The 13,729-nt window shown below is 46.0% G+C and overlaps 2 protein-coding genes across 2 annotated transcripts; one reads left to right on the forward strand and one right to left on the reverse strand.

Moving 5' to 3' along the window:
* Nucleotides 1–4,226: 4,226 nt before the first annotated feature.
* LOC135715580 (non-specific lipid-transfer protein-like 1) lies at nt 4,227–4,750 on the reverse strand. Its single transcript, XM_065238792.1, has 2 exons — nt 4,556–4,750; nt 4,227–4,482 (listed from the first exon to the last, which is right to left on the reverse strand). The coding sequence occupies exons 1-2, from the start codon at nt 4,680–4,682 to the stop codon at nt 4,292–4,294; spliced, it is 318 nt and encodes a 105-aa protein (XP_065094864.1). The 5' UTR covers nt 4,683–4,750; the 3' UTR covers nt 4,227–4,291.
* Nucleotides 4,751–8,086: 3,336 nt separating this feature from the next.
* LOC135715579 (uncharacterized) lies at nt 8,087–10,267 on the forward strand. The gene is made up of 4 exons (XM_065238791.1): nt 8,087–8,222; nt 8,485–8,735; nt 8,837–10,003; nt 10,070–10,267. The coding sequence occupies exons 1-4, from the start codon at nt 8,087–8,089 to the stop codon at nt 10,265–10,267; spliced, it is 1,752 nt and encodes a 583-aa protein (XP_065094863.1).
* Nucleotides 10,268–13,729: the final 3,462 nt, after the last annotated feature.

Consider the following 13,729-nt stretch of genomic DNA (forward strand, 5'->3'; position numbering starts at 1 on the left):
TCCATGTTTCAGCTAGCAGTCTTTTGTGATCATATGACTCGTGGAGGCGTGAGGTAGGAACTTGTGAGGACCGGAGCTAGGTATATCGCTCCTTCCAAATTGTCACTCACCATTGTGTATCCCATGCCTGAAAGTATTTCATATTAGATCTCTACCGCTAATTTGGTATGGAGTAATTACGAGGGAGTAGTAACCGAAATGGACGGCTCACCTCGCACATAAATTTATATGTAGGTACGCGAGGAGTGGTGTTGAACCAGTTGAACTAATGACATGTGCTATTTTTCGGTACTTATCTTACTTATGACAAGTAGGGTAGAGAACTACTTCGGCCTAATCACCCATTTTGGGCCTATCGAGCAGAAAACTTCAAATAAATCCATGATGTCAGGGTTAACAAGTCAATAATGCGTTTGGTACGATACTTTAGATAATAAGCTACGGAACATTCTTCCCAAAAACTAAAGAAACGCTCCGACCGAAGCAATTTTCATCTTCATCCGATAGGCCGAAGTGAATTCATTGGCGTTTCAATGGCGTTTCAATGCGTTAGGCCGAGTTTAGAATCCGTAGGCCGAGTTTGGCGTCAAGAAGCAGTGTTAGACTTTCGACAATATCTTAACGATTGGTTTCTCTTTATCAAATCTTACGGTACATACGGAAAGGTAAATAAATTTGGAAGCCCTCAGTAATAATAACATTCCGTTTGGTACTAAACTGCGCTAGATTAAGAAAGACTAAGTGCGGGTTGTGCTGAATAGGCCGGAAATGGGGTAGTTAACCCTACCTTTAATCAGTTTTCTGAAACTATGTCTTATGCCTTGTTCAGACTGGAGAGTTATAACATGCTATAACGGTTGTCAAATAATTGCAACACAGAAACCACCATCAAGATAGCGCTATAATATGTTATAACTCTGTATTCTGAACAAGGCATTATAGTACATTCAGACTACAGAGTTATAACATATTATTTCACAACCGTTATAATATGTTATAACTGCTCAGTCTGGACAGCGTTTTAGGCATCATTTCGAAGACACGCTTTCGTGCTGTATGTTATTGAAAAATTATCGAGCGCGCTTTTTTTCAAAGGTTGGGAACGAGTGGGTATGGCCAAGTTCCAGCACAGATCTGCACATTGGTTCAGGATAGAAATTCGACAAGAGAGTCGTCCTATAGTGCTTTTGATTCTGGGTTTAGACGTTTGACGTCTTCAGTGATGTTTTTTTACTTGAAGTTCCTTTTTTTTGTGATCATAATGGGTCTGAAAAGTTTGTGAACTAGTTGGAAATAGCCCAGAAAAGTCTTAGAATAGTCTTTGGTTCAACAGTAGTAGGTCAGTAGGAGTACAATATTAGGAAATTGGATTCCTAGATTTTCGTTTAATTTCTTCTTCTTGTTCGCATTTCAAGCTTATTACTTAGCGCATATTAGCTTATCGCGTGCTCTCAACTTAATATTCTAAATGCACTTTCACAGTTATGTGACCGGTCGAACGGTGGATGATATCCGTCGTGTGGTCTTGCATGCACTGGCTTATCATCGACGGGAAAGTCACCAACATCACCAGCTCGCCCATGGAGTGCGTGTATAGGTAGCCGAAGATGACGACCGTTGGTAATGGTCAACGGTGAGTGACCGATGGCCTGGAATAGGCAACTACTTCCTCATAATTACACCTAGATAGCGTTGCCGAACATCCTGCCCCTGGCAGAAATGACCATTTCTGGAGATTCTCAGCGCTGGATTCGTGGAAGAGCTCGGTAACATGGAACAGATAAAGAAGACCCGGTAGGATTTTCCAAAAAATTAAAAGTGTTGGACAGGTCCTTACCTCGACCCTACTGTTCGAGGGCCTTGTATGCTGGATAATCTACGATGAGTTCCGACCCGGCTGACGTGACGTACTCGCTATTTATCGCTTTCGTTGTGGAGTTGATGGTACGATTCCATTTAGAAGCACCAGCAGTTGATCCGATCCTCGTGGAGTATAATGGGAAACGCTCGTAGGTACATGTAATGTGAATAAGACCCGGTAGCCAATTTCGAGAAGGTATGTGTTATTGGAAAGGTCCTCACCTGGACCCTTCGTATTAAGGGCCTTGAATTCATTTCGTTCCCAGCAATTTTGAAGAGCTCGTTTGATCTGCTTCTGCAGAAACCATGCTGTTGGCCAGGCTGACGTTGATAGCTGATCGTCGACTAATGGTGGTATTGGAAGTATGCAGATTTTTGCCGTAGGACGAGTGAGGAATCCGGTTGCAGTTTGCAGAGTGACTACTCGTACTACGCCGTCCTTTCCTGCGTGTAGATCGTGGATTCGTGCAGTGCCCCAGCGCACCGGTGGCTGGTTCTTGTCTATGATGACTACGAGCTGGTTTTTGTGCAGTGCTACAGGCGGTTTACACCACTTACTACGTGGTTGTAGCAACCAGTGGAAGCTAACGATTTTAAATTGGCTCACTACTTGACTAGTCTATTGGTCCCAAGCAAATCGATTAGCCCAACCCATTCTAGTCGAATCTAGTACTACAGAATGTTTGTTTTGATTCGCTATGAAAGTTTGACAGATAAAATAAGGGGTTTTTTTTATCTAGTTCGTTTATTTGGAAGGCTCAATCGCGTTAGCTTTACGGAGCCGATAATTCATTCTTCACTGTGTGTAACAAAATTCACTTAATTCTATGTCTAGTAGGAGTTGGGCCGATTACTCGCGGCTTACTCGAGGTTAGAAGGGTACATTTTCGAAGGATATGATCAGGGGAGGAGCTTGGGGTAGGGTTTCGTTGTCTCATCAGAGCGTTGTCGCCAGTATGAACGGTAGTGCTGTTCAAGCTTCGTCCGGAGTTCGACCGGCTATGGTGGGTGACCAGTGGGCGACGATGAGACTCATCGAGACGGGGGGACAAGACAAACAAAAACTAATAAAGAGAGACAAAAGACAAAAGGATTTAAATTCTTATACTAGACATTTGAAGAAAAACATAAACGGACTGCATATAGCAGAGATCACGGGTTGCCAACACGTCTCTGATTGGAACATAGGGTTATCTTCCTTGGGCCTCGAGGGTATTCAAAAGTCGCTCTCTGGCGGCGTCATTATCCGTACATTGCCAAACTGCGTGTTCGATGTCATCGTAACCGTTTCCACACCGACAGATGTTGCTGTCCACGAGGTTTATTCTATTGAGATGAGCATCTAGCGAGTAGTGGTTGGACATAAGTCTACTCATCACGCGAATGAAGTCACAACTTAAGCCCAAGCCTTGAAAAAATAAGGGGTTAGTGGATTTTCCTATGTTTTGAGGGGTGATTCAATTAGCTTGGAACCGAAGATAGTACCAGAGCTGAGCCAAAAATTTGAGCACGTTTCTTCGGGACCTATTAGTCTTAGAGTTACCTCTATGGTTGTAGTGAAGCGAGGTATTCTAAGTACCAGCGTTTCCAGATATCCTGGAGCAGTTTCTGGATGAGCTGCCATTGGTGGAGAAGGTTTGCTGGAATCGATTCATAGTCGACGTCTTGGACGGACTGCAAGGACGAACCGATCAGAAAGTGTCTCGGTGTGAGGGTTTGGAAGTCTGACGGATCCTCGGATAGTTTGGTGAGCGGCCGTGAATTGAGACAGGCTTCAATCTTCACGAGGAGTATCTCCATGTCGTCGAAGGCTAGCTTACTACACGGACGTTGTGCTTCTGTGCAGAGTTGATTGCAGCTTCCCATAATCGTCCGAAATGCGAACCACGGGGCAAATTGAAGTGCCAACGAATCTCGTTGGTAGCACATTCACTGGCGAAAGTGTGCTGAAAGTCTTTGTCATGTAGTAGTTTCCGGATTTCATTCGCTGCCCCAACGAAGTTTTTACCGTTGTCACTGTAGACGTCTGAACACAAACCCCGACGAGATACGAAGCCTGGAGAAATTTGACTATAGTTAGGTCTACGACGAGTTCCAGGTGTACAGCCTATGTGCTGAAGCACACAAATACTGCGACGTAAGCTTTCGGAGATGCATCTCTGCGGTGACGAGGCTTGAGGTAGATCGTTCCCCAGAAATCAACACCGACGAAGGAGAGCGGTAACACGCTGAGTTGGAAGTTCAGCCATGAGTTGCTCGACTGCCTTCATGCCCTTATATCCCTTCCCGTCATATCGGGCAAACTTTGTTGATCACATTTTCCAAAACTTTTCAAAGAGTTTCTTTCAATTAATGTATAAGATAGCTTTTTTTTCATAATAGCTTAACTTATATTGTTAGATTATTATTCGATAGGCCGCTTCCGTTTAACTTAGATAGCATCAACCAGAGCCTGGAAGAGAGCCTCGTCACCGGTCATCTTGATCTTTCCCTGCTCAACGGCATCATGCACCGAGACAGCCTTGGTTCCAACGGAAATAAAGTCTTCGTCCTTCATGTTGATCACCACATCGGCTCCCGAAGCTTTACCCTCGTATACCTTCAGGCCCTTCAGATCAACAACTGCGAATAATAAGAATAGCACAATTATCACCCGGTATTAATTTGATGGATTGTAGAGAGGCTGGTTCCTTACCCAACTCATGTACACCATCAGCTGCTTCGATGTTCAGCTGGAACACTCCAAGCACCTTTCGTGGGCCATTGGCGTCGATTCCAGCAACACGGGCCTTGACTTTCTCAATAACGGCGTCGCACTTCATGATTGATTGATTGTTGTCTGGAGGATCTTCACTTGTCGAAGGAACTGTGAATAACTGATGTAGACAATGGAACCGGAGTCCAATTTTATACGACTCGATGAAAGTGCATTTCCGAAATAGCAGGTGGTCCGGATTAGTTCCGTTTGTTATCTACCGCGTCGGTTAATGATTTTAACCAACAACACCGAAATAATCCAAAGATTTGTTAGCTGCAAACGTGCGTTGAACGTATCGCGAATGAAACAAAAGTTATTCACATAGATACGTTGGGTGAATAATGCAGTTACTAAGATAACTAAATAACACGCTGAGTTGGAAGTTCAGCCATGAATTGCTCGACTTCCTTCGGTTTGGCTCGAAAACAGGTGATGCAGCCGTGAACAATGCGGCGAGTGATGTTTCTGCCGTCCAGGATCCAGGTAGCATTTTGGAGTATGACGAATCGATCAATCCGCAGAGCGTTCATGCGGGGAAGTTCGGTGTAGTATTCGACCCAGCGTTTCTTCATCTGCTCCGGTAGTTCCTTGTCCCACTCGTACTGCTTTCCGCTGTCATCTTTCAATCCCCACAATACTTGCATGAATGTCTTCGCGATGACTACGACCGGACCCACCAAACCAAGTGGGGCAAACAGTTTGGCGATGCAGGAAAGTGCGCTTCGTTTCGTGACGACTGTTGAAGACTTGGTTGTCGCTTCAGGAACGACGTATTTCAACTGGTCAAAACAGGGATCCCAGTGTAGACCCAGTGTCTTGATGGCCTGACCCTTGTCGAAATCCATCGAAGGATGCAAGACACGGTTGTTTTCCGGAACTCCTTCTAGAACTGCAGGGCAGTTGCTCGCCCACTTTCCAGCTGAGTTGAACATGGCATCCATTTGCTCCCATAGTTCGATTGCTTCGGCGACAGTCTGTGCGCTCGAAAAGAAATCGTCGACATAAAAATCCTCACAGGTTGCCTTCGCTGCGAGGGTATAGCTCTCCTTCTCATTCTCCGTTCGCTTCTTCAGTACTCGAGTGGCTAGATACGGGGCTGAAGCGATGTCGTAGGTTACGGTCTTCAATTTTAGATGCGGATCGGTTCTGATAGTGAAGGACGCCCGAATATCAGATGAAATCGGCAGTCATTTAAATGTACTTTAATTTATAATTTATTCTTGTTCTATTTCTCTCCACTGCCGTTGGTTGCCCCGCAACATGGGTAGATTACCTTTTCGTGGTACGTTACAGGATGTAAGATCTACCACCGATTCCTAGTCCTGAATACTTCAAAGTAGGGTAACAGGATTTTTCAGTAATCAAAGGAACACATCTTAGTCCTTGTTACTTTTTATGACTTGTTGATAGTGTCAGGAGTCGGTTTTGTCCACCGAGGATGATCTTGAAACAAGGAAAAAATGAGATAGGGAAACAGTCCTATTATTGCGGTACGTTAGAAGCGTTAGGAGCCTATTGTTGTGTACGGAGACGTTAGAACTTCTAACGTACCGCAATAATAGGACTGTTAAGGAATCCAATGTTGACTGACAAAAGGGCGCGCCTTTGGTGGGTGTTTCCAAACTCCAAAGGGTACACGGCAAGAAAAAAATACTCAAAATTAAGTTAAAAAAAACTCAACGTTGGGTTCTATCATTAGAGGTCCGCCGTTGAGTGAATCAGAAAAGCGGCGTTGGTTAAAATTTACTCAACTATTGAGTAATAATAAATGAACTCAAATATAAGTTTATTTTCATTGAGGTTGCTCTTATGTGCCTTTAACCATTTCATTTTCACAAGCGTTGATAGACGAGTGGTCAACACACGGGCCCCGTAATGTCAACGTCCATGGTTCGGTTCCAGTCTGCTCCGTTTTATTATTTTTTGTCAACTTGGTCAACGTGGATTCATGATCAGGATTACTCAAAATTGAGTTCTCTTCTTTAACTTAATTTTACCTAGCCCCACGGAAGCCACGTGATGAGTGAAAGGAACTCAATTTTGGGTACTTTTTTCTTACCGTGTATAAGCTTACGTCAACACGTTGGCAGCCAACTTGGGAGCAAACGTCAGAACAAGGTCCCGTTTCTAAGTAAAACGTATAATACTTTCAAGTAAATTAAACCACATTTATTTATTTTGTTTTTTGTTGGATAATACCAATAATACTTTGGATACTTTAACGTGCTTTAACGTAAGTAACTACAATACTAATTAAAAAAATGAATTTCAATAAATATGCTTTGCAGCTTAAAAAGGCTAAACAACGTCTTTTTCTGAGGAGGATCCGAACGAAACTCAACGATCCAACATATTTAAGTTTAAATCCACGTTCGGATTAACTTTTCATCATGCCGGAGACGGAGCGCAATGATTGCAAGATTTGCAAAACTTTCCAACAGCTTGGATAATATGGTCTATTGCTCGATGTGTGAAGAGTGGATGCATTATGGATGTGCGGGAGTGGATGGCAGCGTTCGGAAGGTGAGAGCTTGGAAATGCGAAGCATGCATCGCATCGATTTCCAAACCCCTTTCACCACTAGCCTTTCCCGTTACGACAGCAAGTTTAATTCCACCAACTACGTCACTGCCAAATGTGACTATCTCGGTTGCTGTGACTAGTCAAGCAATATCTCTAGGCGCTGTTGCTGGTATAGTCGGTGATAATGTAATCAGCCCCATCAGCAGCAGCTCTACTCAATTTTCGGAGAAAACGAAAGCTACCCTTCGTCAGCTGCAAGAGCATCAGGCAAGTCTTGAAAGAGAGATGGAAATATAGCACAATCTGGAATTGGAGAGGAAAAAGCAGCACTTGGCGTGGGCGATTTCGAACGCGAGAGGAAAAATCATGCACCGGAATGACTGCGAGCGCTTCATATCATCAATCGTTTATTCCCGCCACTGGGGCTAACATCAGCGCTCCACAGATTTCGACGGTACTGTCTATTCCATCCTTGGGGCCTCCAGCAGTTGTGCCCTACAGTTCCGCGCCATCCGTTCGGGTCTCAGCACAAGAAATCGAGCATTATAGGAGTCTAGGAGCGATTCTGAAAAGTAGAGTTATGACGTCGCGGTCGATGGCAGTAATGAGTATGCCTTCAGTTCCAGCATTCCAAGCGTGCAATATGATCCCAGCAATGAAGTCACTCTCGATGCCAACCAACATACCTCCAGCACCTGCACTCCAAGCTTGTAATACGGTACCAGCTATGACTCAGCCACGGATGTTTCCCGGTGTAACGATGAATGCAGTGTCGACTAGTGCTACGATGCCATCACTTTCGTCGGTTTATCAACCACAAATCGCAGGTTATCCATTTTTACAAAGTCAGCCATCATTCTTGGGTCAGCCCGCGTACGCGTACCCGTACCGGTATGCACCAGTGCAGTGACACCAACGCAGCAGCAGTTGTTGGCGAGACAAGTAATGCCGAAGGATTTGCCACCGTTTAGAGGGGATCCTGAGGACTGGCCCCTATTCTACAGTGCGTACCTCAACTCCACTACGGCGTGTGGCTATACCGATGTGGAGAATCTGGCGAGAATCCAGCGTGCTTTGCAAGGTAAGGCGTATGAAGCAGTCAAGAGTCGGATGCTTCTACCGGCATGCGTTCCTCAGGTGTTGTCCACTTTGTATATGCTAGTTGGACGCCCTGAGCTTATTATTCACAATTTGCTAAATAAAGTGCGAGAGGTGCCGGCTACAAAGCTAGATAGGTTAGAAACATTGATTACGTTCGGGATTGCTGTACCATCTCGAAGCGGCGGGCCAAGTGGCACATATGTGCAACCCAGTGTTATTGCAAGAGTTGGTCGTCGTTGCAGCATCTGACGACACCGTTATTGCTGATACCAATTTGGCAAAGTCGAACAAGAGTGATAAGGCGCGGGAAAGGAACTACCTAAACGCTCATTCGGCGGAAGATTTAACGAAGAAACATCAATCGTCGAAGCAGGAGTTACCTTCGCCGGTCTTGTGTTTAGCGTGTGAGGAACCACAGGTAAAGGATTGTACGATCTACAAGAAGATGGATGCGGAACATCACTGGATAATCACCTCTGCCGCACGTGCCTTGGTAAGCATGTTCGTAGACCGTGTAAAACGCAAACAATCTGTGGAACGGAGGGATGCCAGATGCGTCATCATCAGCTGCTTCATGCAATTCTTCATAAGCAGAACAATATCACTAAAGAAGAACCGAAATCAACAGGCACTGCAGGTGAAACCAGTGAGCGGGTGAATGCACATCACAACCCAAAGCAATCCGTTCTGTTCAAATTTCTTCCCGTGCGGTTGTTCTGGAAGGGAAAGTCGGTGGAAACGTTCGCGTTTTTGGACGATGGTTCGAACATGACTCTGGTAGAGGACTGGGTAGCTAAACGTTTGGGAATCGATGATGGCGAGGATCTACCGCTGTGTATGAGCTGGACAAGCAACGTCACTCGCTACGAACCAAAATCTCAACGAGTTTCGGTCGAGATAAGTGGTGTCTCACAGTCTGGGAAGTTCATGCTAAATGACACCCGCACGGTGAAAAATCTCAGTCTACCTCGGCAGTCGCTGAACTACGAGGAGTTGGTTCACCAACACTCACACTTGAAGGGATTGCCTCTTAGTAGCTACGAATCAGTTTCCCCTGGAATACTAATCGGTTCCAAAAATGCCAGTTTGATAGCGGCTCTGAAAGTAAAAGAGGGTCAACTGGGCGACCCTATCGCCAGCAAAACTCGGCTGGGTTGGACGCTGTCAGGGATGGCAGAGGAAGGCGACAGCTCGGTCAAGGTGAGCCTTCACATCTGTGCGCGTTCGCAAGAAGACGAGCTACACGATATGGTGAAAAAATTCTTCTCTGTGGATAGCGTAGGAGTTGCGGCTGACAAAGGTCCAGAGTCCAATGACGACAAGTGTGCTCGTTCTATTTTGGAGCGGACAACCAGGCGAGTCGATAACCAATACGAAACAGGCCTTCTATGGCGTTACGATCACTTCAAATTTCCCGATAGCTTCGGTATGGCGAAGCGGCGCTTGGAATGCTTTGAGAGGCGGATGAAAGCTGATCCAGAACTTCGTGAAAGCGTTCATCGACAGATCGACGAATATTTGCAGAGCGGCTATATACACCTGACGACCCCGGAAGAGTTGAAGTCTGCGAATTCCGATAGAGTTTGGTATCTACCATTAGGAGCAGTTCGAAACCCGAAAAAACCAGGGAAAATTCGTCTCATCTGGGACGCTGCGGCGAAGGCAGGAGGTGTCTCCTTCAACAGTATGCTTCTAAAAGGTCCCGATCTTCTAACACCATTGTTGACAGTCGTATTCGGGTTCCGTGAGCGAAAGGTTGCGGTTTGTGGCGATCTGAAGCAAATGTTTCACCAATTTCGCATTTTGCTTGGTGATATCCACTCACAGAGGTTCCTGTTCCGGAAGGATCCCTCGCATCCAATCCAAGTGTACATAATGGATGTAGGGACTTTTAGATCTACCTGTTCACCGAGCCAGGCCCAGTTCATTAAAAACATGAATGCCGAGGAACACAAGGAAACCTTCCCCAGAGCGGCCGCAGCAATCCAGCTTTCCATGCTCGGTAATGGCGGCTTGTTTGTATGAATAAATGTATCCTTCACTGTGCTTTTTGACACTATCTGGATGTTCGAATTTCAACCCCTTCCCTTTCCCTCTCCCAGGAACAGAAGAAAATGGAACAACATACGCCCTCCAGTTAGTGTTAAAAAGCACAGTGAAGGATACATTTATTCATACAAACAGGCCGCCATTACCGAGCATGGAAAGCTGGATAGTATCCAAAGACTACGTTGATGACTATTTGGACAGTTTCGACAGTGAGAACAAAGCTATCGAAGTGGCTTTAGAGGTAAAGCAGGTGCACACTAACGGAGGATTCACCATAAGGAACTGACTTTCTAATTCTGCGGAAGTTCTTCGACGAGTCGGGGATCTGGGATCTCAAGATACAAAGTCTATCGAAACCAGCAAAGAGAGAGCAATTAAGCGAGTTCTGGGAATTTCCTGGGTCCCAATCGATGATCAGTTCACGTACGAGGTGGATCTTAACGTAGACGAAGTGACTCCGACAAAACGCAACTTGCTACGGTGTGTCATGAGCGTTTTTGACCCACTGGGACTGCTGTCACATTGTCTACTCCACGGACGGATAATTATACAAGATATTTGGAGATCACAGGCAGGCTGGGATGAAGAAGTTTCGGGAGAAATCCAGGAAAAATGGCATCGATGGATTGCTGAGTTTGGAGAGCTATCAAAGATACGTATCAGCCGCTCGTATTTTCCTGGTTTTGCTTCGATCGAGGTTGGTCCGCTACAGCTTCATATATTCACGGATGCGAGTGAGGATGCATACGCCTGCGTAGCATATCTACGGGTAGAGGCTAAGGGGAGAGTTCACTGCGCCCTCGTGATGGCAAAAGCGAAGGTGGCGCCGCTCAAGGCTTTGTCCATTCCCCGCCTCGAACTTCAAGGTGCTCTCTTGGGTGCCAGGATGGCGAGGACCATTACCGAAGCTCATTCACTACCAATTGTTCGTCGGGTACTGTGGACCGATTCGGAAACTGTGCTCACCTGGATAAGATACGACCATAGACGTTATCGGCAGTTCGTCGCTTGCCGAGTGGGGGAGATTTTGAACAAAACGGACGGTGAAGACTGGCGCTGGATCCCCTCGAAACAAAACGAGACCGATGAAGCGACTAAGTGGGGGAAAGGGTCCCTGTCTCAGCTCCGAAGCCAGGTGGGTCCAAGGTCCCGAGTTTCTACGTCATCCGGAAGCAGAGTGGCCGAAGAAGAATGCAGCAGGACCGTCGAAAACCACTGAAGAGTTACGTGCTTGCTTTGTTCATCGAGATGGATGTTGATGGATTTCAGCCGCTTCTCCAAGTAGAAACGTCTATTAAGAACCGTGGCATACGTCATTCGAGTCCTGGACAATGCCCGTCGTCGCAGATTGGGGCAACCCAAGAAAACTGGAAGCTTGTAGCAAGACGAAATCCAGCGGTCAGAAGTAGCTTTTTGGCGTCTAGTACAAGCCGAAGCCTACCCGGATGAAGTCACCGTACTGCTCAGCAAGAACTCGGCTACCAAAAATTTTGATAATCAAGCAAGATCTACAAGCTGTCACCGTTTACCAACGAGAGAAAGGTCCTGCGCGTCGACAGCCGAATGGGAGCGGCATCGGGTGTGTCGTATGATTTCAAGTTTCCCATCATTCTCTCACGTTACCACCGGATTAGCGAACTCCTAGTTGACTGGTATGACCGGAAGTTTCTGCACGCTAACAACGAGACAATCGTTAACGAGATCCGGCAGCGTTTCCAGATACCGAACCTCCACATGGTGGTACGCCAGGTCTCTATGAATTTCCAGACCTGTAAGGTCCGGAAGGCGTTACCCGTTACACCGAAGATGGGTCCTTTGCCTGCAGCGCGCTTGAACCAGTGTGGTCGACCGTTTACCTGGCATCGATTACTTTGGGCCAATATCGGTCAAGAGCGGTCACAGCAATGTGAAAAGATGGGTGGCCTTGTTCACTTGCCTTTACGTCAGAGCCATCCACCTAGAGATTGTACATTCTCTCACAACCGAATCTTGCAAAATGGCCATCCGTCGCTTCGTAGCCTATCGAGGTGCGCCCAGTGAGATCTATACAGACAATGGGACGAATTTCCAGGGTGCTAGTCGCGAGCTGCTGCAGGAAATCCAAGCCATTAACAACGGTCTAGCTGACACTTTCACCGACGCCAATATGAAGTGGGTCTTAAAACCGCCCTCCACTCCACGCTTTGGGGGAGTGTGGGAGCGACTTGAACGGTCCGTTAAGGTTGCTCTTGCGTCGCTGTCAAGCTTGGGGAACTCGGACGACGAAACCCTACGCATGATTATTGCTGAAGTCAGTGCCATTATCAACTCACGGCCACTGACGTTTATTCCTCTAGAATCAGCGGAACAAGAGGCTCTGACGCCGAACCACTTTATTCACCTGAGTTCTGATGGGGTTGTCCGAGCAAGGAAACCACTGGTGCAATCCCAAGGAGTTTGCCGTACCAACTGGGATATGGCAACACAAATGGTTGACCAGTTCTGGAAGAGGTGGACACAAGAATACTTGCCAAGCATCTCGAGGCGGACCAAATGGTTTGAAGAGGCGAAGGCTCCGGAAGTGGACCCGAGGTCGCATCATCTCGGTGGTAACAGGACGTGATGGCCGCGTACGACAAGCCGTCCTGTGTGTAAGATTACTGTGCTGGATATGCAACCAAAGAGTAAAGCTGAGCCGGAAGCGGACCTGCAGCTTTACGAGTCGGGGAATGTTGCGGGCACTGGCAGCACTGCCACATCTACTCCTCGGTCGCAGTTGGTTCCCTCGGCATTGGAAGATCTCACCTCTGCCTGACAGCTTACGTCAACACGTTGGCAGCCAACTTGGGAGCAAACGTCAGAACAAGGTCCCGTTTCCAAGTAAAACGTATAATACTTTCAAGTAAATTCAACCACATTTGTTTAATTTGTTTTTGTTGGATAATACCAATAATACTTTGGATACTTTAACCACAGACAAACAGACGTAACTCTTTGAAAAACTTCTTCTTGAAAACATAGTCACCCCTATTCTGTATTTCGTTTCGAACGAAATTCTCATACAAAAAAATTATTTTTTGTATGAGAATTTCGTTCGAAACGAAATACAGAATAGGGGTGAGTATCTCAAAACATATAACCTCAGTAACGACATCTCTCTGGCTTCTCGCGGAAAACAAGCTTGCTTGCTAACGCGTAAACAATATTGCATAAAAGTTCTATAGAATATATAGAAACGTCAAAAAGATCCGATGCCAGCGCTGTGGCGAGTAGTTCGCGGAACTGATAATATTCAAATCAACCATTGAATGCATGAACGAAGATACACAATGAAGAGTTACGTCTGATTGTCTGTGTTTTAACGTAAGTAACTACAATACTAATTAAAAAAATGAATTTCAATAAATATGCTTTGCAGCTTAAAAAAGGCTAAACAACGTCTTTTTCTGGGGAGGATCC

This window comes from Ochlerotatus camptorhynchus, unplaced genomic scaffold (genome assembly GCF_037179485.1).
Source record: "Ochlerotatus camptorhynchus isolate MF236.1 unplaced genomic scaffold, CSIRO-AGI_Acam_v1.1 ptg000957l, whole genome shotgun sequence".
NCBI lineage: Eukaryota > Metazoa > Arthropoda > Insecta > Diptera > Culicidae > Ochlerotatus > Ochlerotatus camptorhynchus.